Source organism: Eschrichtius robustus, chromosome 3 (genome assembly GCF_028021215.1).
Source record: "Eschrichtius robustus isolate mEscRob2 chromosome 3, mEscRob2.pri, whole genome shotgun sequence".
In the NCBI taxonomy this organism is placed as follows: domain Eukaryota; kingdom Metazoa; phylum Chordata; class Mammalia; order Artiodactyla; family Eschrichtiidae; genus Eschrichtius; species Eschrichtius robustus.
In genome coordinates, this window is record NC_090826.1 from 127,245,780 (window position 1) to 127,273,726 (window position 27,947).

Consider the following 27,947-nt stretch of genomic DNA (forward strand, 5'->3'; position numbering starts at 1 on the left):
ATTACCAAAAGATAAATAGCATTTCCATAATTTAGAGTATGACCAAAGCACACAGGCCATAAGAAATGATATCCAAAATTTTGAGGACAGCAGCTTCCAAATGAAGTATTTAATAGATACCTTCAGCTGTAATGATCAGTAAAACGAAAAGATCTGGCTTCTGACATATTATATAGGTGGTACTGTAACTGTTTAGAACGCTTTGCTTCCAGTCGGAGCTGCCTAGTTCTTTCTTTGACAGCTTGTTGCTCTGCTAGTTTTTCTATCCGTTTCCTTCTTAGCCATCTGTAGAAAAAGACATGAACAGACCTGTTGAGTGTCAACCTGAATATACTCTTCATGCTATAAAGTTATTACTACAGACAAAGGAAATTGGATTTCTTTAGATTAAAAAGCTCTGTTCATAACACAAATTAGTATTAACTGAAAAATTTCAGGCTTATACCAAAGGCTCATACAAGGAAGCATAGTCACATTTAGAATCAAATGTTTGAAATTAAGTTTGTCTAATAAGGAAACTGCCAACTAAAAAAACTTTTTTAAGTAATAAACACACTATTTTACGTGACATAGGTCCTATCTTTTTTTTAAAATATGATTTTCTAAACAAATAAGTATTTGACAGATACCAAATAACTTATTTTTTGCAACTAACTGTATTCTAAAACATTACTTAAGCAGCATGCAGAATACCAGCATGCAGAAATGTCGCCTTGCTCTTCTTGGTGGAGAAATTATAGAGCTCTTGCTTTTCAGTGCATAAAATAGTTCTCCCTTAAAATGGAAAAATAAGCCTAAGCATAAGAAACATCAAAAAGGGTGAAGGAAGAGTCCATATTCTAACAAATTTAAGTCTATAAAACTTGTTTAGGTAAAATAACATTAAAAATAACTGTATACTCACATCTCTGGTATGAAAGTGCATACGTGGTGTGTGTGTGTACATATAATTTTTTCAGAAATAAATCCAGACAAATAAATAACTACATTAGTATAAAAGAGACTTAAGAAACCTCATAATCTAATGTTGTGTGGTTTCGAAATTGGATATCAGTTTGAGCAAATTAACTGTAGACATTTAGGGGTCGATTGGGAAAAAAATGGTTATAGGCTAGATATTAGATGAGATCATTAACAAAAATAAGCAGATTGCAGAACAGTATATACAGTATGATCTCAATTTATATTTTAAAACTGTAAATATATGTACAGAGAAATATCTAGAAGTTATGCAGTACAGTGCTAACAATAGTGATTCCTGGGTGATGAAAATGTGAGTTTATTCCCCTCCATTTCCACAATGCACATTCACTGCATCTGTTATAATAAAGGGATATGGATATTTTTTTAAAGAAGGAAAGGAAAGAAAGAGGCAAAGAAACTAAAAAGAGAAAGATAGCAAAAAAGATAGAAATGAAAGAAAGAAGTGAACTTCAAACAACTGGACACAATATTCTTTCCCTCGCCCAAGGCGTGCTGGCAAAATTATGAAGCCATGTCTGTTTCCTCAGAATAAACCAGGTAATACAGACTCTCACCCAGGCAACTGAAGGGAGACCAGGTTTGCCTTAAATTACCAAAATATGTGTCCAAATCTCCTTTTCATTTGGTCTGTACAGATCTTCCTCCTCAGCCTGACTGCTTTTCTTTACAGAAAAATATTTATTGGTAAATGCAACTCTTTATTAAGTTTTCCTGAGGACTGTGTAGGAGAAGCTGTAACTAATCTTTGGCCTATTTCTCTAAGAAATGAACAAATCAATCAATCAATCAATGGTAAGCTATCAAAGGTTATCACACTGGTGCCATAAGAAACAATTTTAGTATTGAAAAATACCTTGAAAAAATGGTATAGATATTATGCAAAGTATGGAGTTAAAGAATTTTCTCACATATTGTTAAAACTATGGCTTTAAAATTGAATAGGTATGTAATGAGATCAATTTTTTAAAGTTTTATTGACTATATAACTTTCTAAAATGACCATGAGGAAGGGGGAAAAATGCCCTGCCTTTGACTTACTGTTTAAAGGCCCTTTCACGGCCTTCTGTTCCTTTAAGGAAGAATAAGCATTCCTCTTGCTTTCGCAGTTCTTCTGTCTTTCTTTCTTTCAACTGTTCTTCGTGCTTTTTTTTAAGCCATAATCGAAAAGCTTGCTGTGGATCTCTGTTTTCCTGCTGTTTACAAAAACAAGCTTTGCTTAATTTAAAGAAACCAAAACTACTTTTTGAGGCCCTGCCTATAAGACCCTACAGGAACACGTCCTACTCACCAATTTTTCATAATAATACCAATCTCATTACTTGCGCTCCTTGCATCCAAACCAAATACATGACCTTTGAATCAGCAACATTGATAACCCTTTTGTCAGAAAATTCAACATTGAACTCACTGCTCTCTGGCTTCTTTCAAAAGTCTTACTGAGGTAATCAATAAATGAAGTGATCTGCAAACTTTTCAAAGCTGAGCCCTTTGACAAATAAAATAATTTTGCACAACGGCACATACACATAAAACATGGTTGAAGAAATGTTGCGGATAGGCAGTATGAGTGAGTTGAGGTCTTGGTATCAATTCCTGAAGGAAGCTCCATGGACGCTCCACTGGATTTGAAAACCAATGACCCAACATTTGTGTTATTCAAACTTTCTTTTAAATTCTACTTTTGTTTTTAAGTTTTAAGAGCATCTAACTGCCAAGCCCATCTCCAAAACTGTAATTATTATTATGGAGGGTGGCAATGAGGATTTTCAACCATAAGAACTTTTTCATAAGGATAACAGCCATGAGGATTTTGTCATAAGAATGGGCTAGTGGGAGCAGCTTATTGTATGGTTCTTCAGACTTCATGATGGATACTATATTCAGGGATAGTTGAAAGAGCTCTTATTTGGGAGAATAAAGAGAGCAAAGGGAAAGATTTGGGGCTCTTTAGTCTTGGGAAAAGCATGACTCACATGGATGCTTGGCTAGAACACAAAAGGAAAAGATTCATTCATTTAATACTTTCGCCAAATATGAACTCTGTGATAGAGAAGACCACCTCCTACAGCTTGCATTTTCCTTTATCTGTAACCCATATTGCCCAGTATGCTTCAGTCTAATTTATATAATTTATACAATTTAGGATCTTTGATGTATAATGCAGAACTTTGTGAGGAGGTCCCATGGACCTACAGGACCATTGCTGAACACCTAAAAGCTTGGGAATGTCTGAAGATGACTAAAAAGTGTTCAGCCTGCAATTATAGTTTAAAAGAGTTAAGAATTCAGGGATAAACAGGATTGATGGGTATCACTGTTCATCTATTCATTCAACAGCTATTTACAGAGTATCTACTACACAGAGTATCTACATGCATGTAGCTACCGGGATGCATCAAAGAAAAAAAAAAACAAGCCTCCCTTTCTCATACATTCCATACCTGCACTACACAATAAAGTAGTCACTAGTCACATGTAGCTACTTAAATTAAATAAAATTAGAAATTTAGTACCTCAGTCACATTCAAATACTTAATAGTCACATTGTGGCTAGTGGCTACTTTATTGGATGCTGCAGATATAGAATATTACCATCATCACAGAAAATTGTATAGGGAAGTGTTGTTCAAGATAAGGAGAGGAAACTATATGATTGATTGACTGATTGACATGTCAGAGAGAGTAATAATGGGAGAGGTGAGGAGAAAGGATGGTATTTATCAATAGAGAGAAAGTGAGGGAACCATTTATGGGATATCTGGAAAAAGAGTATTTCAAGCAATGGTAACAGGGCAAAGGATCTGAGAAGAGATTATACTTGGCATGTCCAGTAAATAGCAAAAATCCACTGCAAGAAGAAAACTGGAAAATTCACAAATATGTGGAGATTAACATGCTCCTGAGCAACCAATGGGTCAAAGGAAAAAACCAGATGGGAAGTCAAAAAATAGCCTGACACAAATGAAAAGGGAAATACAACATACCAACACTTATGGGATGCAACAAAGACAGTTCTAAGAAGGTGAGATCAAAAAACCAACCTAGCTTTACACCTGAGGTGTAATTAGAAAAAGAGATATAAACTAAGCCAAAAGTTAGTAGAAGGAAGAAAATAACAAAGATCAGAGTGTAAATAAATACAACAGAAACTAAAAAGACAATAGAAAAGATCAAAGAAACTAAAAGCTGATTTCTTAAAAAGATAACTAGACAAACATTTAGCTAGACTTACCAAAAGGAGAGGACTCAAATTAATAAAATTATAAATGAAAAAGGAGACATTACAACTAATAGTACAGAAATAGAAAGGATCATAAAAGACGATTATGAACAACTATAAATCAACAAACTGTAAAACCCAGAAGAAATGAATAAATTCCTAGAAACATACAACCTACCGAGACTGAATCAGGAAGAAATAGGAAATGTGAATAGACTAATTACTAGTAATGAAATTGAATCAGTAATCAAAAATCTCCCAAAAAACAAAAGTCCAAGACCAGATGGCTTCTAGAAAATCAAATCAAGAAGAATTAATACCAATCCTTCTCAAACTCTTCCAATAAACAGAAGAGGAGAAAACACTTCCAACCAATTTTATGAGGCCAGCATACTGTGATACCAAAGCCAGACAAGGATACTACAAGAAAACAAAATTAGAGGTCAATATCCTTGATGAACAGAGATGTAAAAATACTCAGTGAAATATTAGAAAAGCTAATTCAGCAGTATATTAGAAAGGATCATACACCATGATCAGGTGGGATTTTCCAGAGAAGTAAGGATGGTTCAAATCTACAAATCAATCAATGTTATACACATTAACAAAATAAAAGATAAAAATCATATGATTATCTGGACAGATGCAAAAAAGCATTTGACAAAATATCTTTTCATGATAAAAACTCTCAAGAAATTGGGTATAAAGAGAATATACCTCAACATAATAAAGGCTATATATCACAAGTCCACAGCTAACATCATACACAATAGTGAAAAGCTGATAGCTTTTCCTCTAATATCAGGAGCAAGACAAGGATGCCCATTCTCACCACTTTTATTCAACACAGTATTGGAAGTCCTATCTGGAGCAATCAGACAAGAAAAAGAAATAAAAGGCATTCAAATTAGAAAGGAAGAAGTAAAACTGCTCTATTTGCAGATTACATGATATTATTATATTATTCTATATGATATAGAAACCCTAAAGACTTCACCGCCCTAAAAATGTTAGAACTAATAAACCAATTCAGTAAAGTTGCAGGATACAAAATCAATATAAAAAAATCAGTTGTGTTTCTATACACTAACAACAAACTATCTGAAAGAGAATTAATCAAATAAGCCCTTTTAAAATAGCATCACAAAGAATGAAATATGTACTTAGAAATAAATTTAACTAAGGAGGTGAAAGATCTATATGCAGAAAACAAAAAGACATTGATGAAAGAAATTGAAGAAGACACAAATGAATGGAAAGATATTCCATGCTCATGGACTCGAAAAACTAATACTGTTAAAATATCCATACTATTTGAAAATTGTCCATACAATCTAAAAATTCATTATAATCCCCATAAAAATTCCAATGAAATTTTTCACAAAAATAGAAAAAAAAATCCTAAAATTTGTACAAGATCCAAATATCCAATGTAATCTTGAGAAAGAAGAACAAAGCTGGAAGCATCACACTTCCTGATTTTAAACTATGTTATAAAGCTAAAGTAATCAAACACTATAGTACTGGCAGAATAGATACATAGATCAATGGAACAGAACAGAGAGCCCGAAATCAACACATGCATATATGGTAATTAATTTTCAACAAAGGAACCAAAAATAACAATGAGGAAAGGACAGTCTTTTCAACAAATGAAATTGGTAAAATGGAATTGCTACATACAAAAAATGAAACTGAACACCTATCTTACACCATACACAAAAATCAACTCAATATGGATTAAGGACTGTGTGTAAGACCTGAAACAGTACAACTCCTAGAAAGAAATATCAAGGATAAACTCCTCAGCATTGTTCTTAGAAATGATTTTTTGGATTTGATAGCAAAACAAAGACAGCATAAGCAATAATTTTTAAATGGGACTACATCAAACTAAAAAGCTTGTGATCAGCAAAGGGAACCTTCAACAAAATGAAAAGGCAACCTATTGACTGAGATATAATATTTTCAAACTATATGTCCAATAAGGGGTTATATCCAAAATATACAAGGAATTCATATAATTCAATAGCAAAAAAGAAAAAAGCCCAATTATAAAATAGGCAAAGGACCTAAATAGACATTTTTCCAAATAAGATATACAAATGGCCAACATGTACATGAAAACATGCAACACATCACTCATCATCAGGAAAATGCAAACAAAAACCACCATGAGATATCACCTCACACATGTTAGGATGGTTATTATCAAAAAAGACAAGAGAAAACAAATGCTGGCAAGGATGTGGAGAAAAGGGAACCTTTGTGCATGGTTGGTGGGGATGTAATCTGATATAGCCGTTATGGTAACAGTGTGGAGGTTCCTCAATAAATTAAAAATAGAATTATTATATGATCCAGCAATCCCACTTCTGGGTATATATCCAAAGGAAAAAAAACAAAAAACATTATCTGGAAGAGATATCTGCACTCCCATGTTCGTTGCATCATTATTCACAATAGACAAAGTATGAAAACAACCTAAGTGTCTGTAGATGAATGAATGGATCGAGAAATGTCACACACACACATGCACGCACACACATGAATATTATTCAGCCTTAAAAAAGAAGGAAATTCTATAACTTGCAATAACATGGATGAACCTGAACCTGGAGGGCATTATTATAAGTGAAGAATTATATATAATAATAAATATATATATATATAATACTTATTATAAGTGCCAGACAGAGACAAATACTGCATAGCACCATTTACATGTGGAAACTTAAAAAAAAGTGTAGTTCATAGAAATGGAGAGTGGTGGTTATGAGGAACTGTGGGGTTGGGAGAAATAGGGAGAAGTTGGTAAAAGGGTGCAAACTTTCAGTTATAAGGTGAAAGAAGTCTGAAGATCTAATGTATAATATGGTGAGTATAGTTGATAACACTGTATTATATAATTGAAATTTGCCCAAGAGAGTAGAACTTAAATCTTTTCTCCAAAAACGGGGGAGGTGATGTATATGTTAATCAACTTAATGGGGGGAATCCTTTAATAATGTATATGTGTATCAAATCATGTTGTACACTTTATCTTAGAATTTTATTTATAATTATATTTCAATACAACTATAAAGAACAGATCACACATACACACAAAAAAAGAAATAGAAACTTAAAAGACAAAAAACAACCTAAATTCCCTGAACGAGCTTAACAGTAGATTGGACATTGCCTAAGTGATGCCAATGCCAGAAGATAGATCAATAGAAATTATGCAAGCTGAAAAAAGAAAAAATGTTTTAACAAACAGAACCTTAGTAACATCTGAGATAACAGCAAGTATCCTATCATATGTAAAACTGGATTTCCAGAATAATAAGAGAAAGATAATAGGGCAGAAAAAAAATTTGTAAAAATAGTGGGCAAAAATTTCCCAAATTTGGTATAAAACATCAACTTACAGATACAAGAAGCTCAGCAAAGCCCAAGTTAGTCAAATTCAAAGAGAGTCACACATCTACTAAACTGCTGAAATTCACATCAGAAAAAGTTTAAAGTAGCCACAGAAAAAACATTTCATACAAAGGGACAATGATAAGAATTACAACTGACTTCTAATTAGAAACAATGGATGCAAGAAAACCACTGAACACCGTCTGTAAAGTGCTGAAAGGAAAAAAAAAAAAACAAAAAACTGTCAACCCAAAATTCCATATCAAATTTTAAAAAAACTTCAAAAACAATCTATTTCTGATAATGATTTAGGATATACATATCATAATCCCTAAAGCAATGATTTCAAAAATAATTCAGAGGTATAACTAAAAGCCAATAAGAAAATAAAATGGAACATTTTTTAAATACTTGATTAATCTCTGTAAGAAGGCAGAAAAAAGATGAATAATGGAGTTAAAAACAAATGGAACAAATAGAAAACAAATATCAAGATGGTAAACTTAAAACCTACACTTATCAATAATTATAATTAAATATAAATGAACTCCTGTTAAAAGTAACAAATTTCTGGATTAAAAGATCCAAATATATGCTGTTTGCACAAGTAACTCTTCAAATATAAAGACAGATAAATTGAAATTAAAATATGAAATAAGCTATAACATGCAAATGTTAAACATAAGAAGGTTACTGTGACTTCATTAACATCAAAGTAGATTTCAAGATAAGAGGGACTCATAATGTGAAAATGTCATTCAATCAGGAAGACATAAATTCATAAATGCATACACACAAAACTTTTAAAAATATGAAGCAAAACCCAATGGAACTAGAAGGGAAATAGACAAGTACACAATGATAGTTTAACATAACTTTCTCAGTACTTCATAGAAGAGGGGGAAAACAGTAAGGATATAGAAGATTTAAACAACATTATCGACCAACTTCAGCCCATTGACATTAATACAACACAACATCCAAATGTAGAATACAAAATGTATGCAAGTGTCCACGGAGAGTTCACCTAGATAGAGTGATGACACGCATACATATGCTTACATATGTGTGTATATACATACAGTGCACACGTATCATTTATATATAACACTGACCAAGAGAAGCAAAGCTCATTACAAAGATGGAAAGACATTTTTAGCTATTTCTCCTTAAATGGCAATAAAAATTCCATCACCTAACAGCATTTTTAATTCAATGTAAAATAGGTCATTCCACAATCTATATATTGTAAAGATATTTTCTGGAAACCATGACTCACATTATACAAAATATCCCACAGAAGTGACCAGCAAAATACACTTACTATCACAATGCAATAATAAGCCAAATTAATCAACTGCCAAAGTATACTATAGCTCAGCTTCAGTAGAGACAAATTTCACAGAAGTTCTTCAGAATATTATTTGTTTATGATATAATTTCTAGCTAAAGTTAATTTTTGAGACAGACTTAAAATATAGCAAAAAATTAAAATACCAAAGGGAAATATATAACCATGATATCTTCTAACCAAAAAAATTTTAAATTAGTTCAATGTGGCTCATGTTTTTAGAGAATATAATTCAAAGTTTTATTATCTCTAAATAGAACACAAAAGAAAATTAAGGTGTACATTTATTTTTACAAATGCCTAATAAAAATATAACATTAGGCTGAATGCCATGAGGCCTGAAGGTCCATCATCCCCCGGGAAATTATCAGCAGTGCAGTCACAGGGGTTTTTCTTGGTCAGTGATTGAAACATAAGCTCCTCTCAACTTCTTTACTCTTAAATACTACAGTAATGTGCTATCCTTCTAATCTACCCAATCTCAAATTCCTTCACTCCCTCCAAAATCTTTCTAGTTTCTTCTCTACAATTCCCATTCAATAATATAAAGACTTCCAAACATCCCTCATTCTCCCAAACCATTGCTAGGACCCTGGCCTTAAACCTCCTTTCTTACCCAAATCCTGATTCTCCCGTAAGACACAGCTTTTCTCTCTCAAATGGAAGCTGCATTTTTTGCCATACTTCAGGTACTTCAGAGGTCTGGTGAAGAAGTTAGTATACTCTTTATTCCTTCATACTTTTTCAGAACTCCTGAAGAGTAAAGAACTACTTCTTCTCTACTCTTAAGTAAAGCCACACTCCTTTGATATTTGTATTATTTGACTATATTACTCTAACAATCTCTGGTCACAACTGGCTCAATGTACCTCTCCATCCTAATCCCAAGTAACACTTAAAACTAAATGAATGAGCCATTCGACATCCAGCCTCACAGATTTTTGATTTTTTCATTTTCTACGCCTTTCTTTTTTTTTTAGAGCTCCTGACTTATTTGTTTATTTACTTTATTTTTTTGGCTGTGTTGGGTCTTCGTTTCTATGCGAGGGCTTTCTCCAGTTGCAGCAAGCGGGGGCCACTCTTCATCGCGGTGCGCGGGCCTCTTACTATCGCGGCCTCTCTCCAGACGCGCAGGCTCAGTAGTTGTGGCTCACGGGCCCAGTTGCTCCGCGGCATGTGTGATCCTCCCAGACCAGGGCTCGAACCCGCGTCCCCTGCATTGGCAGGCAGATTCTCAACCACTGCGCCACCAGGGAAGCCCCCGCCTTTCTTCACTGCACTTGCCACCCACTCCAATAGCCACATCCACATCCCCATCTTTGAAATCACTGATCTTCTCATTCATATTTCCAGTCCCAACCTCTGTCCTGAATACTAGACACATTTCTTCAGTCAATCTTCAACATCTTTACCTGAAATTTTTGTAGGTACTTCAAACTCAGCAAATGAAATAATAATTTCCCCCAATCAGTATCTTTTCTACCGCTCCAGTGAGTGGCACCATCACCCACCAAGTTGCTCAGAAGAGAAACCTAGTGTGTTCTCTTTACACCTCATTCTTCCTCACTCACATATCTAGTTAATTATGAAGTTCCTTCAATTAATACTCTAAAACAAATATCACATTTCACATCTCTCTTTCTCTCTCTCTCTGCTGTTATCATTCTAGCCCAAGTCACCATCATTTCTCACCTAGACAACTATATATGCTTTCTAAGTGCTCTCCGCATATCTGTTCTTGCCCCCTCCAATCCATTCACAGCATGGCAGTCAGAGTGATCTTGTGGAATTGCAAATCTAATGTATCACTCCTCTGTTTAAATAATCTCAGTGGCTTCCCATGACAGGATTAAATACAAAATTATAGACCCCAACATGCCACATGATCTGATTCCTACTCACTTTCTGGATCCTCTCAAACTCACCAGGTTAGTTCCTGTCTCAGGCATTCTCACATGTTCTCCTGGCTTAAAACAAATTCCTCTAATTCTTGGCCTAATTTCTACTTCTACTTTACTCAACAGAAAAATCTTTCCTGATACACATATTTCCCTCATTATGATCTCTCATAGCTCCTTTTTTTCATACCATTCATCACTATTTATAATTATAAATTTATTTTATATTGAGACTTAAAATTTTTTTTTCAATCCCTACTAGATGAGCGTTATAAAACATAGACTAAACCTATTTTTCTGGGACTTCCCTGGTGGTGCAGTGGTTAAGACTCCATGCTCCCAATGCAGGGGGCCTGGGTTCAATCCCTGGTCAGGGAACTAGATCCCACATGCATGCCGCAACTAAGAGTTCGCCTGCCACAACTAAGGAGCCCACATGCCACAACTAAGGAGCTTGCAAGCTGCAACTAAGGAGCCCTCGAGCCACAACTAAGGAGCCCACCTGGCACAACTAAGACCCAGCTCAAACAAATTAATTAATTAATTAATTAATTATTAAAAATAAACCTATTTTTTCCATGCTGTGCCTAGAATAGCATCTGTCATATAGTAAGCAGTTAAAAAAATATCTATCGAATACATGAAAAAATTTAAATTGGCATTTCTTTGACTCTACCAAATTTGTATCTTGCTCTCATATATTATGGACATCCATATTTATCCATATTGGAACTTACTATACATATCCTTTGCCCATTTTTTTATTGGAAAATTCAAAAGTTTTGCTTTAATAATATAAATATTAATAGTAACACTAACAATTATGACAATTTAAAAGTCCTAATCAGCTTTTAGGATATTACATTAAATATAAAGGTAAATTTGGAGGAACCCAAATCTTTTTAATATTTAGTTCATTCATCCAGGAATATTATAGGAGTATCATATTTGTTTTCATTTAGCAAAGAACTCATATATTTATAGTATTTTACCCCCCATCTAGGAATACTATATTTGTTTTCATTTGCCAAATTCACCTTTTTGGTCCCCTGCAAAGACGCTCCATAGAGGTCTTACACATTCCTGTTCAGCTCAAAGTTTTTTTTTTTTTTTTTTTTTTTTTTTTAAATGTATTTATTTATTTATTTATTTATTTTTGGCTGTGTTGGGTCTTCGTCTCTGTGCGAGGGCTTACTCTAGTTGCGGCGAGCGGGGGCCCCCCTTCATCGCGGTGCGCGGGCCTCTCACCATCGCGGCCTCCCTTGTTGCGGAGCACAGGCTCCAGACGCGCAGGCTCAGCAGTTGTGGCTCACGGGCCCAGTCGCTCCGCGGCATGTGGGATCCTCCCAGACCAGGGCTCGAACCCGTGTCCCCTGCATTGGCAGGCAGACTCCCAACCACTGCGCCACCAGGGAAGCCCCAGCTCAAAGTTTTTTATATATGCCTATATTCCTTCCCCTTTTATATTTTTCTATGAGGTTTTTGCTGGAATACAGAAAGACTATAAATTTTTGTATATTTATAATATAAAACACCACTTTGCTAATACTTATACCTCATTTCCTTTTCTCTTAATAAATTGGATAGAACTCCCAGAATAAAATTATTTATTATAGAGGGGAGCCTTACCTATCTCTGACTTTAATGGGTATGCCTATAGTATTTCCTAAGATGGTATTTATACTGTAACCCAAATTTTATTAGAAATACTTAAAAATAAATTATAATAAATACTAGTAAATACCCTTTCTATATCTTTCAAGATAACCATAAATTCTCCTTTATCTACCTATTATGTACTGAATATATTAATAGATTTGTTACTATTGGTCCATAATTTCCTTCCTAAAATAAACCCTACTTGGTTATAGCATAGTATTATTTTACTATACAGTTGCAGTCAAATTTCTCAATATTTTCTCTTTTAGTTTGTGGTTTCAGGTCTACTACCTTAAAAGGTACCATCCACCCCAAGATTTTAAAAGCTAAATATTTCTACAAATGGCATAATAAATGTAAAAATATATCATTTTGTCAGCCTAGGAAAACATATTTACAGACATAATAGACAAAGGATTAAAATCTCTAATATACAATGCAATAAGAAAAATAAAACAAAAAAGAAAAGACTATAAATAGGAAATTCACAGAATACACACAGGCTCATATACAATAATAATGTATATTATTAATTCGAAGAAAAATTAAGAAAATAAACTACGTACAATGTTAGACAGGATGTGTTAAACATTCACTCTTCTATACTGCTGGAGGGACTATAAATTGATACGACTTTTTAGGAGGTTAATTTTGCATGTTTAATCACAGCTTTCATTCTGGACATCCAATAAGTCATAAATTTCCAAGAAACTCTCCTACAGAATATTGATGTTCTCCTACAGAATGCACATGTTCACAACAGCACTGTTAATTAATAGAGCAGTATTAGAACCAATCTAAATATGTATAAATGAGGAATGGTTTAATAAATTAAGTTACCTCTGAAGAGTAGAATATCATACACCTATTTGAAAAGAAAGATCTAAATGTAATGATCTAGAAATATGTCCTTGATGAATGAGTGAAAAAAAAGCAAACCGTATAATAAATTTTTAGCAGATAAACATGTAAATATAAATAAGACCTGGAAGGATTTGCAGCACACTGTTAAAAGTGGTTACCACTAGGGGATGAGCCTAGAAGGGCTTAGGATTGAATTTTCAATTTTTACCTTATATACACTTTTTAAATAGTATGGATATAGATGATTTTTTTTACTTTCTCTTGGGTTTTTTGTATATTTTGAACTTTAAAAAATTAAATAATTTGATGTCTTTGTTACTTTTCACATAAGATTTCTACACGTCTACTCTTGTGAGACCAGTCTGTAGGGTTTTTGTGTGCATTGTCCTATTTAAATATCAAAGTTATACTATCTTAAAGAAATGAATTGGTAGCTTTCCTTTTTCTGTGCTATAAATGTTTGAATAAAATAGGAATCATTTGATTTTTACAAGCCTTCTTAGAATTTAATTATAAGTTATCTGCATGTGGCATCTTTTGCAAGGGTAGTTCTTGGACCACTTTTTCTACTTCTTCCATGGGTTTTTAGTCTGATAGACTCCCTTCTGTAAATAAATTCAACTTTCATATCTGTATGAACTCGTTTTTCACAGAGAAGTTTTACTTACTCTACTGTTCATGTCTTCAATTTGCTTTGCTCGCTGAATTCTCCTCATTTCTAGGACCTGCTCTCTCTTCTTTTGCAACCATGCTTTAAACACCATGTCATTCTCTTTTTTCTTTTCTTTCTCTTCTTCTATTTTCCTTTGTTCTTCCTGGTGGAAGGAATATCCAAACACATTAATGAAAAATTAATAAAATTATATATGTGTTATCAAAGTAGAGAGATACATTTTGAGGTCTGAAATTAGGATTCCCTGCCCCTAAAAATTTCCATCTGTAAATTGGGCCTCCCTAAAAAACAGGACCTCTAATTTGCTTAGGGAAAAAAATGAAGACTTTTCAGATAAATTAAATTGTCAAGATAAAGTCTACAATTACATAGATCTACATTATACAACATGCTGTTCAAGAATTCCTTGGATCTCTCCTTCACTTCCTAGTTTATTCTTGGTATTTAACTCCTCCAATTGCAGCTGTGCAAAAGAGAAAAAAACACCACACTCTAGAAGCACTACATGGGGTCTATAAACATCTTAAATCTTAAAATTTTTTACATTATTGTTAAATTTGCTAATTGTGATACACGGCATTGTGGTTACAAAACAAAATGGTATAATCATTTTCTTTCTGACATGTACAATCATTTCTGAAGTGTACAAGTAGCAATGATGGGCTGTCTAGGACTTGCTTTAAAAATACCTCAGCCAGGGACTTCCCTGGTGGCACACTGGTTAAGAAACCCGCCTAACAATGCAGGGGACGGGGGTTCGATCCCTGGTCCGGGAAGATCCCACATGCCGCGGAGCAACTAAGCCCATGCACCACAACTACTGAGCCTGCACTCTAGAGCCCGCCAGCCACAACTACTGAGCCCACGCGCTGCAACTACTGAAGCCCATGCGCCTAGAGCCCATGCTCTGCAACAAGAGAAGCCTCCGCAATGAGAAACTCACGCACCGCAACGAAGAGTAGCCCCAGCTCGCCGCAACTACAGAAAGCCCGTGCACAGCAACGAAGACCCAACACAGCCAAAAATAAATAAATAAATTAATTAATTAAAAAAAAAAAAATACCTCAGCCAAAAAAGGAAGAGATGAAGCAAATATGCCAACATCTTAAATGACTTTTGAATCTGGGTAATGGAGACACAGGGGTTAATTGCACCTTCGTATGTGTTTGAGATTTTTTATTATAATGTTTAAAAATATTTTCAACTAGTGTATAATCATAAAGTAACATTTCTGCTATCAGAAAAATATTTAAGTAATTAGTTAACTATGAGAACCAAATGCACTTTTAAAACTGCATTATTCAACTAATGTTATAAAAGAGAGTTACTTAAACTAGAAGTGAGAGTACCTCACTGGTTTAAGTATAAACCAGTTATGAAGAGTTATAAAATAGTTACTGGGAACAAAGCAGCATGTCATAGTGGAAACAGCACCAAGCTAGAAGTTAGGAGATCTGATTAACAATCATACTGCCATCATAATATGTCAATTTGGGCAAACCACTTAACTCAGTATTCTCATCTATAAAATGAAGTTATATTAACAAGCTCTTAAGTCTCTTCCAATACTAAAATTTTAGCATGGAAATAAACTGAATTATAGAATCCATGTTTAAACTGTTTTCAAATAATGGAATTCAGAGTTCTTTCCTTACATTTTGACAATATAGCAAGCCCTTCTAATTCTTTTTGATTGAACAAAATATAGGAAGGAAAGGAAAAATCCTATCCAATTAACAGCATAAAATGTCTTTTAAAATACCAGTATACTATTTTCTAAGCCCTAAAGGAGCTTACATTATATAATATGTGAATTTATTAAATATTAAATTTTATATTTAAGTTCATTTTTACCAAAAGGATTTTGGATGCCTTGCATGAATATAGACAGTATTGTAAGACAATTATGTTTCCAGACAGAACAGCTGGATTATACAGAAGATATCAGCCAAAGCACAGATACAACAGTTGCCAAAGAGAACAATAAAATGATGCACTTAGTGTAGACAGATGGAGTATAGCTGCCCAACCCAGCAAATATTTTGCTGGGCATAAAAAAGGAAAGCCTTCCCCTGAAACCAACTAAAAATATTTTAAAGTCTTAGCACTTAAAGACAATGCCTTCAGCAAGTACATAAGCAAAGGGAAATTTAGTTATGAGGATCCTGACATGAGAAAAGTATATCCCAAAACACAGTGTTTGACACCTAAAAAAGAGGATCAAAAGAAAAACAGAACTATCCATCAGTCATACCAGTTAAAGATTACCATTAATTCATTGGTGAAAAGACACTGAAATTATATAAAACCTCCTGCATAACTTTTACAGAAGTATATACTCAAATACACATAGATGTATGTGTGTGTACAGCAAACATATAGTTCAGTTATTCTCAACAAATTCTTTTGTGTTATCATAAAGTTCTGAGTTAACAGATCCTTTTAGGTACCTATTATATACCTGAACCAAGTAAGCTGAGTCTGACCGTTAGAGTTCAGATTTCAGTACCCAAGTAAGCAAAATTTTATTAAGTATGCACCCTTTCAGATTCCTACCTGAGTGTGCTATAGGTGACACATTCTTAATAACTTCATTTTTTTATCTTTTTCTGCTAATGTGAGTTTGATTTAAATGCCAGAAATTTCCATGATAATTTCCTACATAAGGAGAAAATATACCATTTCTCAACAAATGACAAGAAAACTGGGATTTTGACTTTGCTACAGACAAGTTGAGGGACTTCAGTAAAGTTATTTAAACTATCTAGACTCTAGTTTTCTCACCTGTAAAATAATCTCTAAGGTTTCTTCTAACTGTAAGGTTCTATTAACTGTGATTCTGTTGCAGTTTGGTATTTACAGTTAGACATTTCATATGGTTCAGCTTCATGCTATCAGGTATCCAGTAAAACAGAGAACCAGGGCGCTGATTTAAGTAATTTAGAGAAAATCCCCCAGTTTTAGTACCTAGAATTTTGAATTATAAAATACTTTTATTTAAGAGCAAAAAAAAATCCCAAAATAATAATAATTTTGGATTCTGTATGGCATTTTGGAGACATTTCATTTAGGTTATGAGGTTCTATTCTTAATCTAAAACTAAAACCCCTGAAATCAAGGAATTGTAGTGTTGATGAAAATAATCTGTAATAGGAATAGAAAAGAGTTGTATTCCAGCCAAACTAAGGACTATAGCCCAGGAGACACAAATTCAAGAAGCACTTGAATGGTGTTCCACTGGACTACAAAATGGGGGAGGCATATATATAAGCAAAAACTGCAAAGTTACATAAGTTGTTTGTCAAGAACTAGGATTGAAGCTGGCAAGAAATAAGGGTGCTTGTTAAGCAAGGATCAGTTGGTATCTGAAATGGTTGGTATCTGAAATGGTATCTCAAGGGGAGACCTTGAGAGCATAAGGTTGCAGCTGGCAGATATTATTTTGGAAAGGTCTGCTGATATACTTGAATTTGATACAGTTCAGAAAATTCAAGTTCTCGGTGATACAGGAATACATCTGAAACCACATCCACAATGACCACCCAGTGCCATTCTGGATGCTTGGACCATAGTTTTATATCTTGTCAGAACAAAGAACAAACATCAAGCGTGAGAGGCGTACATCCCTTCAAGGTTTCAAAAGAGACAGATTAACATGTACACAGTAAGTCAGTATGACCTTGGTGTCTGGGAAGGGAACCTCATCTTCAAAGGAGTACTAGCATTGGTATCATGGGAAGTGGGGGAGCATTTATCCTATCTTCAAAGTGGACATTCTAAGCAATCTGGTAAATACATTCTTTTTTTTCTTTAACGGTGAAAGCAGATGTACAATGTATGCTTTACAGGTGATAAGACAGGCTGTTCTAGTTAGCATAAAGTTCAAGACAAATTATGTATAAGCCAGAATGACTTCCCCATACCTCAATATGTGAAAATGTCTTCCATCAGTAGGCCTGGAAGATATATGAAATACACACACACACACACACACACACACACACACACACACACACACACACACACACACACACCAGAGAATATAATCCAGTCCCACCTGTTGCCTCCTAAACCCCAACAAATTTGTGCCTTCATTTTTTCATCTGACATCTGATTTTCACCTACCTCATAACAAGATTACTTTCAGCAGTCACTTAACTTCTCTGAGCCTCACCTTTAAAATGAAAGGATCAGATGAAGTCATCACTGAGGTCTCCTCTAGCTCTAACATGGGTCATTCATTACTATGCTTTTATGATCCTTACAAGAAAGGACCAAGGTAATCACGGTGCTTGTTCCATAAACACAGATTCTTAACACTTAACCACTTAATCTAACAAAAGAGAAACAAAACAAGCAAGTAGATATATAAAATAATTTGAAGAACCATTTCAATTCCTACAGCATTTATAAAACATAAAAACATATTCTACTTTCAATATAATGCCCACTTGTGCTCTCACCTCTCTCTTTAGCTTTTCTCTCTTTTGTTCTAGTCGTTTTTGCAGTTCTTTCTGTCGAGGAGAGAGACGGTATGTTGAGGTCACCTGAGATACATCTGCAGACCGTGTCCTATGATTAGACTTTCCATTCCCCTTACTTCGATCTGAGTTGGCAGCAGAACCTGGATGAGTGTTGGGGTTGGCTGGTGGCTGAGGGATATAAGCCAGTAGCTCTTCTGTTGTTGAGTGAGCTAGAGCATGAATTGTTGCTATTGGCTCTTCTTTCTTGACTCCACTGACAGATAAATTGGGAGATATGGGTGACAACTGCTGAGGTTCATTTTCTGTATAATTAGCATTATTAATGGGGGACAAAAACCCCTGACTCTCAATGTCTTGTAAATTCAGAAGTTCAAACTTTCCATCTCTCTCTACTAGTATTTTCCTATCCTTGTTTTCTTCAGAATTTCCATCAGTAAGTGACAGGAGCACATTTTCTTGTCCAAATTCATTGGAAATACATAACTGAGACAGTTTTCCAGACACATTACTTTCATTTTCAAGATAATTTTTGTAAGTATCAGTGTCTTCCAGAGGAGGAACTTCCAAATCAACTAATTTGTCCTTGAATTTAAGTTTTCGTTCCCTTTTATCATTCACGGGTTCTTGATTTTGTAGAAGCTTGTTGGCTTGTATAATTTTCTCCATAATATATCTCCTTACTTCCTCATCCTCTTCCTCCTCCAGGTCTTGCTGGCTTTCTAGTTTGGATTCCTGTAAAGAGTTTTCACTGTCTGAATCTGATATGGGATCAGAAGGTTGAATACTTGGTACAGAAATGAAGTCATTTCTTCTTGATGAAACCTCATCCTTGAAAGATTTGTCAGGATCAGAAAGCTGCTTGGTATGTTCTATTTCTGTTTCATTCTCTTCTAAGCCTTGGCTAATATTCTCTTCATTCCCACAAGCCATCTAGAAAAACAGAGTTGAGATTTGTTTTCAGTAAAAATTGACACTCTTTTGTCCATTTATATGTAGACAATCCAAAATGGATTTTCGTACTCATGTAATTTATTTTATAAGTGGGAAAATTTACATGCTTCCTGCTCATACTTCACTCATAATTTTCTAATTCATATTTATGAGCACCCCAAGGGAAAAGCACTTCAGGAAAAATTTAACTCTAAATTTGAATTTGATGTTGCTAAGTACTAGACCGGTTTTTTTTTTTTTAATTTTATGCCAATGTATAAAAATGTACCTATAAATAGCACAATATTATTTTAATATTCCTCCCTCTATAAAATTTTCCTCTCTTTACAGTTTCAGAAGAATATGTTTCTAAATGTTTTCTCCTTGTAATATTTGTATTTTTCAAAAAGATATCTTTCTCCCCAGGACCATTATAAGGTCACTGCCTTTGGTCAAGTCCTAATAATTTTGAGGTTCCTATAATCTTTTCAGATTAGTATTGCTGCTATTTTCTGCAGGACCTATACCCAAATATCAGGTCAAGTTTTAGCTCTGGATCAGATTTTCTTTCCTCAGCTATCTTCAGAGGCTCCAAAAATCTATGTTAAACACCATTATATAACTTGGTCTTACATTTTTAAAAAATTTAATTCCACATGAACAGTAAACCAGCATTATCACATCACAAAACCCTGCTCCACATCTGTTTCTAACTAATGGTTTCTTACCTAGCATCTCTCCTACAAACATGTATCCTCACCTACCAAACACTTTGCCCCTAAAATATATAATTTTTTCTCTTTCTCAGACAATTCTCTCCTCCTGAAAGAGTTCCATGGGAGCTACTCTTTCCTGCTCTCTTCAACCCCTTAAAATTCCCTTCCTCTTTTACTAGCTCAGTCACCATTTCTAACAGCCTCTTCTTCCTAACCTGTACAACACTGCTGTATGTCCAATAAGTAAATAAACCTGGCCCCCTAAAATGACTACCAAATAACTAAGACCAACTAAGATCTCTGCCTTGTAATTTTTCTTTTTAGCCTTATTTGATTCTCTGGCTCATTTCTATAGTATCTGTTTCCAAATTCTCCTTTAGCTTTCACTTCTTTGTAAAACCCACTACAATAAAATCTTCCCCCGACCCTCACCCCTGTTTCAAGCTCTGTCATCCATTTTTCCTACCAGCCGCAAAGGAAAAAGTGATTGTAATAATCCACCAGAATGAGCAAGACTCATTACAGCTTTCTGTTTTGACCACTGCTGTATCCTCAGCACTTAGAACAGCCTCTGACACATGGCAGGTGATCATTACTTTTTGTTGAACGAATGAAGAAAGAAATAAAACAATGAATTATCATTATCACTTCTCTAATTCTATTACCCTGTGCTGTGGCTCTCACACTCTTCCAGTCATGAGACCTTGGCTCAGCATTATTGCTCTGGGTATCTCTACCTCTACTCATTCTGATTATTTTTTTGTTAAAGATGCATAAAACTCCCATGTAAAAGTCATCTTAGAAAAGTCTTCACTTTTGACTCTGTTGCCATTTCCAAATATCACCTATCCCATCTGTCTTCTCCATTGCATAAGAAAGCAAGAAGGAACTAAGAGACAGTTGTGATGTAAAACCTGCTGCCTTCACTTCCTCATATGCTTTTCCTTAACTCTCTTAAATCTGGCTTCTGCTGTAACTACTCTGATCAATGTCCCTCTAAAGTCACCTTTTCTTATCCCCATCTTGGTCCTTTTCTTTATTACTTCCCTATTTATTGACAATAATTATATTATGCATAATAATTACATATTATCTACTGTAATACACATATGTAATATAATTAGTGTCAATACATTTGCATATATATACACACATATATATTCTATATGGATACACATACACACTGTATATATGTAAAGAGAGAAAGAAGGAACCTTCTGTGAACCAGGAACTGGTTCATTTTCCTGGGCTTCCCTTCTACATGTCTGATAAATAGTACAGAATCATGTTTAATGGATCCACTTTTTCCTACAAATATTCCTATGGCTCAGTCTTTGACCTTTTACTTTTTTCTGTATATTCATTCCCCTAAAATTCACTCTTAAGGTTTCCAATATTAGCTGAAAGACCATGTTTTTGAGGATTTGCTTTATTTTTCATGTATATTAAAAGAATAACCCCATGATTTTACCCAGGTTCATATAAAGTAGAAATTAACTATTTGTTTTTTACTTTTGATGCAATAAATTATTTATATTATGTAAATTATAATTTTAATTTTTTAATTATAATTTTGGCTTTATTAAGTGCTAACTTAATCGCTGTTCTCTCACTAATTAGTCCTATGCCTTAGGACGTTTAAACTCTCCATGCCTCAATTTTCTCATCTCTAAGATGGGGATAATGACACTTGTTCTATGTATATCAAAGGAATTTTGTGAGGTTTAGATGAAATAATATATGTGAAACTCCTCAAGAACTACAAAACACTTTGTTAATATAATTACTATGAACTCTGTTGACAATTTATATATACCTCTATTATGCTGGCACCACTTTTTTCTTTTTCATTAATCAACCATTCCAGGTCCTTTTCAAAGTCATCTTCATATTCTCCATTATCTTTTGAATCAGTTTCTTTATTTTCATCCATTTTCTGTTTGTTAAAGGAGAATGCTATAAGATTAAAAGAGATAAGGTGTACGTCATGTCCACTTTAGCGGCAGTACGGAGTATGCTTAATTAGGTTACCTTTAACGTTAAAGGTAAGCTAATTAAACATAGAAACACAAATTATGGAATGTTCAGAATAAACGTATCAGTATACCCTAAAAGAGAGACTTAAAAGGCCAGACATTTTCTAGGTGTACCATTCCTAACAACCATTCCACCTCTCCGCAATTCCTGACACCCTATTTACAAGGAGACTGAAAAAGGTGGATAAGAAAACCATCTGAGGCTTAGAGAAAGATTTTCCACATCCCTACCAATCATTAAAACTCCTTGTCCAAGTAAGAGCTGATGAATCAGCTTTTTAGTCTCACTCGTTCACATTTTCTCATAGTCAAATAAAAACAATTAAATTAATTCTGATCCTCAGTTCCTCAATCCATCTGGTAATTTATATAGCAAAATTATAATTTGTGATCTGAGAGTTTTTTTTTAACTATGTAACAACTGACTCTCAGTTATAGTAAATACTAATTTCCAGAGAAGTCAAACTGTTGTCAATTCAAAATAAAATATACCTTTTTCATAAAAAAACAAACTGTGATGCCTAGTACTATTTGGAAGGCAGTGACAAGAAAAAACAATGTCAGATGACAGTTAATAAATGTTTGTGAAAATGGTGTAAAACTTTTTATGAAAATACCATTCAGCCATTTTTATGAAAAAAACTAAAGTTATCTGTAAATTGAGGTCAGTTCCAAGTCCTAATTTTTTGGTCCATAATTTTTCAAATGGAGGAAGCATTTCAATCTTTACCTATAACGTGCCTTTATGTGTGTGAGCATACTATATATATGTGTGAATATGTACTGCAATTTTGACAAATATTTGTTGAACACCTACAATATTCCTATAAAAATTATAAAATATGCTCTTGAGCCCTGACACAGAAGACAAACATAAACAAAATACATAAATTTAAAATGTAGATGAAAAACATAAATTGAAAATGTAGGTAAGTGGAAAAAGGGTATATTATAAAGGACTGTGGAAAGAAGAATAAAAAAGCAACTAACTCAGTTTAAAATTGGAAATATCAAGGAAAAATGAGATGGGTTTTGAATAATGAGTACGAGAGTTCATCATCTATCCCAGACAAGAGAACAGCATGAGAAAGAATTAACACGGAAGTGCATGGAATTTTCCAGTGTGGCCTGAACATAAATGTGCTCCTGGAGAAAGGTCTAGAAGAAATGAGAAGGCATCAGTTTGATGTCATATTTTCTTTTCAAAAAGAAAATGGTTGAGGGAAAGTTGTTTATGTAGATCTAATTGTCATGAAATAGCCAAAGGTAGAAATATACAGCAATAATCTGCATACGTTCCACTATTGACTTAAACAAAAAGAGAAATGCTCTATAAATATACTTAGAATTTTAGGTCCAGTTTCAAAAGAACTGTAGAAATATGATCTTCAGGGCCCCAAACACCTGGGACCTTGTTTCTATACCTGCCTTCTCTTGCTCCTACACCAAGAATAAGTTGCCTAAAACCTTTTCTGGAAGTAGAAAGTACAGATGTCAAGAACACATGAAATCTAGGTACATTTTTTAAGATACAAAATGAGAGAAATTATGTTTGATTTGATAAACATAAAACATCAAACTCTGTTGTGGCCATTAGCTTCACTTTATTCTCCCCAAATGTTTGACCAGACTACCTAACCTGGTGCCAATTTTACTAAAGCAAGATTTACATTTTTTTCCTTCTACTGTTCACCACCAAATGATAATGAAAGCATGTGGGAGACCATCTTTCCACTAGCTGTACAAGCACTAGCTAAGAGAAGAGATAACACTATGTGTGAAAAACCTTTTGATAGGTTTTAGTGCACAGTAGGTTCAAAATGAGTTAAAAGGATGAGATAATTCAAATAGATACATGTACCCCAATGTTCACAGCAGCACTATTTACAATAGCCAAAACATGGAAGCAACCTAAATGTCTATCAACAGATGAATGGATAAAGAAGATGTGGTGTGTATATATAAACAATGGAATATTACTCAGCCATAAAAAAGAATGAAATAATGCCATTTGCAGCAACATGAATGGACCTAGAGATTATCATACTAAATGAAGTAAGTCAGAAGGAGGAAGACAAGTACCATATGAGATCACTTGTATGTGGAACCTAAAATATGACACAAATGAACTTATTTATGAAACAGAAACAGACTCACAGACATAGAAAACAAACTTTTGGTTACCAAAGGGGAAAGGGGGTAGGGGAGGGATAAATCAGGAGTTTGGGATTAGCATATACAAACTACTATATATAAAACAGATAAACAACAAGGTCTTACTGTTAAGCAACAAGGCCCTACTGTATAGCACAGGGAACTATATTCAATATCCTGTGATAAACCATAATGGAAAAGAATATGATAAAGAATATATGAATCACTTTGCTGTACACCAGAAGCTAACACAACATTGTAAATCAAGTATACATCAATTAGAAAAAAAAAATGATGAGGACAAAAACATAAATGGGCTCCAAGGCTGAGACCTGGCTGAGGTACAGATAACATAGGAAGCTCTGTATGCAGTTTGTTACAGTTTAGAGAACAAAAGACAAGCTGGAACACATTCAGAGGTTGGTAAACCAGGAGACAGGGAAATAAAAGACAAGGAGAAGGGAAGAAGGCGGGTTATGAGAATAAAATGCCTTAAAGCCAGTATTCTGAGGAATACTTGAAAACCCTCAGAATGTTAGCCCACAGAAGAGAAATCTCCTAAAGGAGAGTCATGACAACTGCTTTACAATATTAAAATGGTCACCATGTAAAGGAGGGTTGGACTTGCATTATTTCAAACAGTAAGACTAGTACCAAGGACTAGAAACTCAGGGGCAAATTTTGCCACAATGTAAGACAGAATTTACATTTTCAAACTTGCCCTGAAGTGAAGTGAGCTGTGTTCCCTGTTGATCAAATGTTTATACAGAGCTCGGAAGATAATCGCAGCGTGACTGTTTCAAAGGAGACTGAAACTTTAGACAAACGATTGAGCTAGATGACCCTTAAGGTTTATTTTAACTTTTACTATAAGACGCAAATTAGCAAATAACTGCCGACTTATGAAATGCAAGAGAATGTAAAAACAAATGCATAGTACCATGATAATGCTTACTCTAAAATAAATTATCAGTGTCTGAATAACTGAGTTCAAGACTTAAATTCTAAAGTCTATTTCATTTAAATGTCACCACCTTTCCTCTGCAGAGTTCTTAATATTACTTCCCCTTCCCTCTCAAGACAAGTTAGTTTTAGGCACACTGAGTGTTAATTATTCGACTCAATTATTCAACTGGATAATTATAACTATTTCTAATGTATTAGTTGGACTGTATCCTTCTAGATACTTCTTTTAAGCTAAAAATAGGAAATGGACTTTCTTAAAGGACTCAAAGTAATGCCTCAATAATTTGGAAATCAGAGGTTGAGAGGAATATTTTGAAGTGACCTGGAGAAAACAAATCAATGTTTCAGAGTGAGTTTATTTACCACTGCCTAAGCTGCAAAACAGGCTAAATCACGTGAACTGTTTTGTCTACTTACCTACCAATTAAAAGTAAGGGTGCCGGGGTTTCCCTGGTGGTGAAGTGGTTAAGAATCCGCCTGCCAATGCAGGGGACACGGGTTCAAGCCCTGGTCCGGGAAGATCCCACATGCCACGGAGCAGCTAAGCCCATGCACCACAACTACTGAGCCTGTGCTCTAGAGCCTGCGAGCCACAACTACTGAGCCCATGTGCCACAACTACTGAAGCCCGCGTGCCTACAGCCCGTGCTCCGCAACAAGAAAAGCCATGACAATGAGAAGCCCACGCACTGCAAGGAAGAGTAGCCCCCGCTCGGCTCAACTAGAGAAAGCCCACGTGCAGCAATGAAGACCCAATGCAGCCAAAAATAAATAAATAAAATAAATAAATTTTTAAATTTTTTTTAAAAAGTAAGGGTGCCAAGAATGATGTAGAATAGACTAAAACTCACTGTGATCCAAAACACTTATATAAATAATACTATTTTTCACAGTCACATATGCCTTAGGATAATCAGCTTTATTTTCAGATCAGGAATCTTGAAATTTATTATTTTAAGATGTTTAAGTTACATAACTAATTGTTAGAGTAAGACTTCTACGGAACTCATCAGTGCTTTCCCTTAATTTCATAAAAACATGGTTCTGACCTGTAAATAAATGGTTGCCTGAAGACTCCAGTAGATACGCTTTACTATTCACAAAGTATCTCACCCATGTGAAAACTCAAATTTAAAACTAAAACATAGAATCAGCAAAATAAATAAAAATAAAATAATTACAAACTAAACATATTAGGTATTATTAAATCAAACTATTATGCTATAATTAAAAAGAAAAAAAAAGCCATAGTTGAAGTGACTCAAGGAAGTAAATGAAGTTCATCAAATAACAAGTGCCATTCTTCTCCTGTAACTTCAAAAAATTCATGGATAGTTCCCAAGTAAACAAAGAACATAAATCATAAACTCTTGTAACGAAGTCCCTTAAGCCTTTTTCAAATGCGTCACAGGATATTCAATCCCCTTCAGGTTTTTTAATCTTCATCCCCAGGGTACTGGCCATATGGTACACAGTCTACATTCTGGAACAGAAATACATCTTACACAAACTGAATCACCTAACACATATTCCTTGTGAGTTTCACACATTCAATGTGTATCATCAGTAAAAACCTATGTAGGTGGCTTAGGCCAGAACCACCCTCTTAATAAGGAACTGCAGCAAGAGACAGAAATTAATTCCTTCCTCTTATGTGTCTGCTAAATCCCATGTGGTTATGTGACTGCAGATTTTTTAGTGTGAGTCTAAACTAAGTCCATATATACACACAATTTTGATAACTTTCTTTCAAGATTCAAAACACTCAAAAATAATTTAATCTAAATCATTGACTCCAGTCATACTATTTTAAGCTTGTTTAAAATCTAAGAAAACGGGAAGAACGTCAAACAAAACGCCTTTTAATATAAAATAAGTACTTAAGCAAAAGCTAACCAATAATCATATCATGAAACCATCTGGCCCATTCTTACTGCGGCATCCTACCCAGACTGTGATCCCATCAGTAAAAATATTTTTAAATCATAATCTGTCACACAGTATGACGATAAACAATATTTTACAAACATCAGTGGTAATTTTAATTTCTAGCCAGGGTCCCAAGGTACCACCGACTAACAATACCTTAGCCTCTTCATGGAAGCTAACATTTCAGGAGTGACTTTTTTCTCCCAGGGATGAGAACTTTTAGAGGCGAAAGAATATGACAAAAATTAGAAAGGAAGCTACCCTACGAGGGGTTTCCCTCATACAGAGCGAAGTAAGGCGGAATTGCCAGGCTTCCCCGCCAGCGCCAAGCTCCGTGGACCCCGGACTCAGAAGGATGAGGCGCCAGCACGAAGTCTCCTCACTCGCTTCTCTACCCACCTTTCCTCCAAGCTGTCCCACACGTTTACCCCTTTACCCTCTCTCCCACCGTAAATATCTCCGCATCATCCTTCCCTTCGCTCCCTCTATATCCCCTCCTGCCTGTGTAAGACGCAGAGGCTGGGGTCACAAAGTCGGCCAGGGGAGTTCTCCTTTCCTCCTCTTTCTAAGCTCTGACAGTGAAGCGAGGGAGACCCCAGAACCTGCGCCGCAGCAGCCAGGACCCGGCTGCCATGGCAACGGCGCGTCTCCGCGTCTTCCATCCGGGCCTCTTTCGCT

General features: G+C 34.8%; 1 protein-coding gene across 4 annotated transcripts; it reads right to left on the minus strand.

The window, feature by feature from the left end:
- On the minus strand, positions 1 to 27,923 carry CCDC181 (coiled-coil domain containing 181). 4 transcript variants are annotated; one of them, XM_068538368.1, is made up of 6 exons: positions 27,872 to 27,923; positions 22,001 to 22,120; positions 18,518 to 19,468; positions 14,050 to 14,196; positions 2,023 to 2,177; positions 1 to 285 (listed from the first exon to the last, which is right to left on the minus strand). In XM_068538368.1, exons 2-6 carry the CDS (start codon positions 22,115 to 22,117, stop codon positions 123 to 125), a joined length of 1,533 nt encoding a protein of 510 aa, XP_068394469.1. In that variant the 5' UTR covers positions 22,118 to 22,120; positions 27,872 to 27,923; the 3' UTR covers positions 1 to 122. The 4 variants fall into 4 exon arrangements, with proteins under 4 accessions (XP_068394469.1, XP_068394468.1, XP_068394467.1 ...); XM_068538367.1 differs by lacking the exon at positions 27,872 to 27,923 and adding an exon at positions 26,390 to 26,426; XM_068538366.1 differs by lacking the exon at positions 27,872 to 27,923 and adding an exon at positions 25,758 to 25,984.
- Between the last annotated feature and the right edge of the window lie 24 nt (positions 27,924 to 27,947).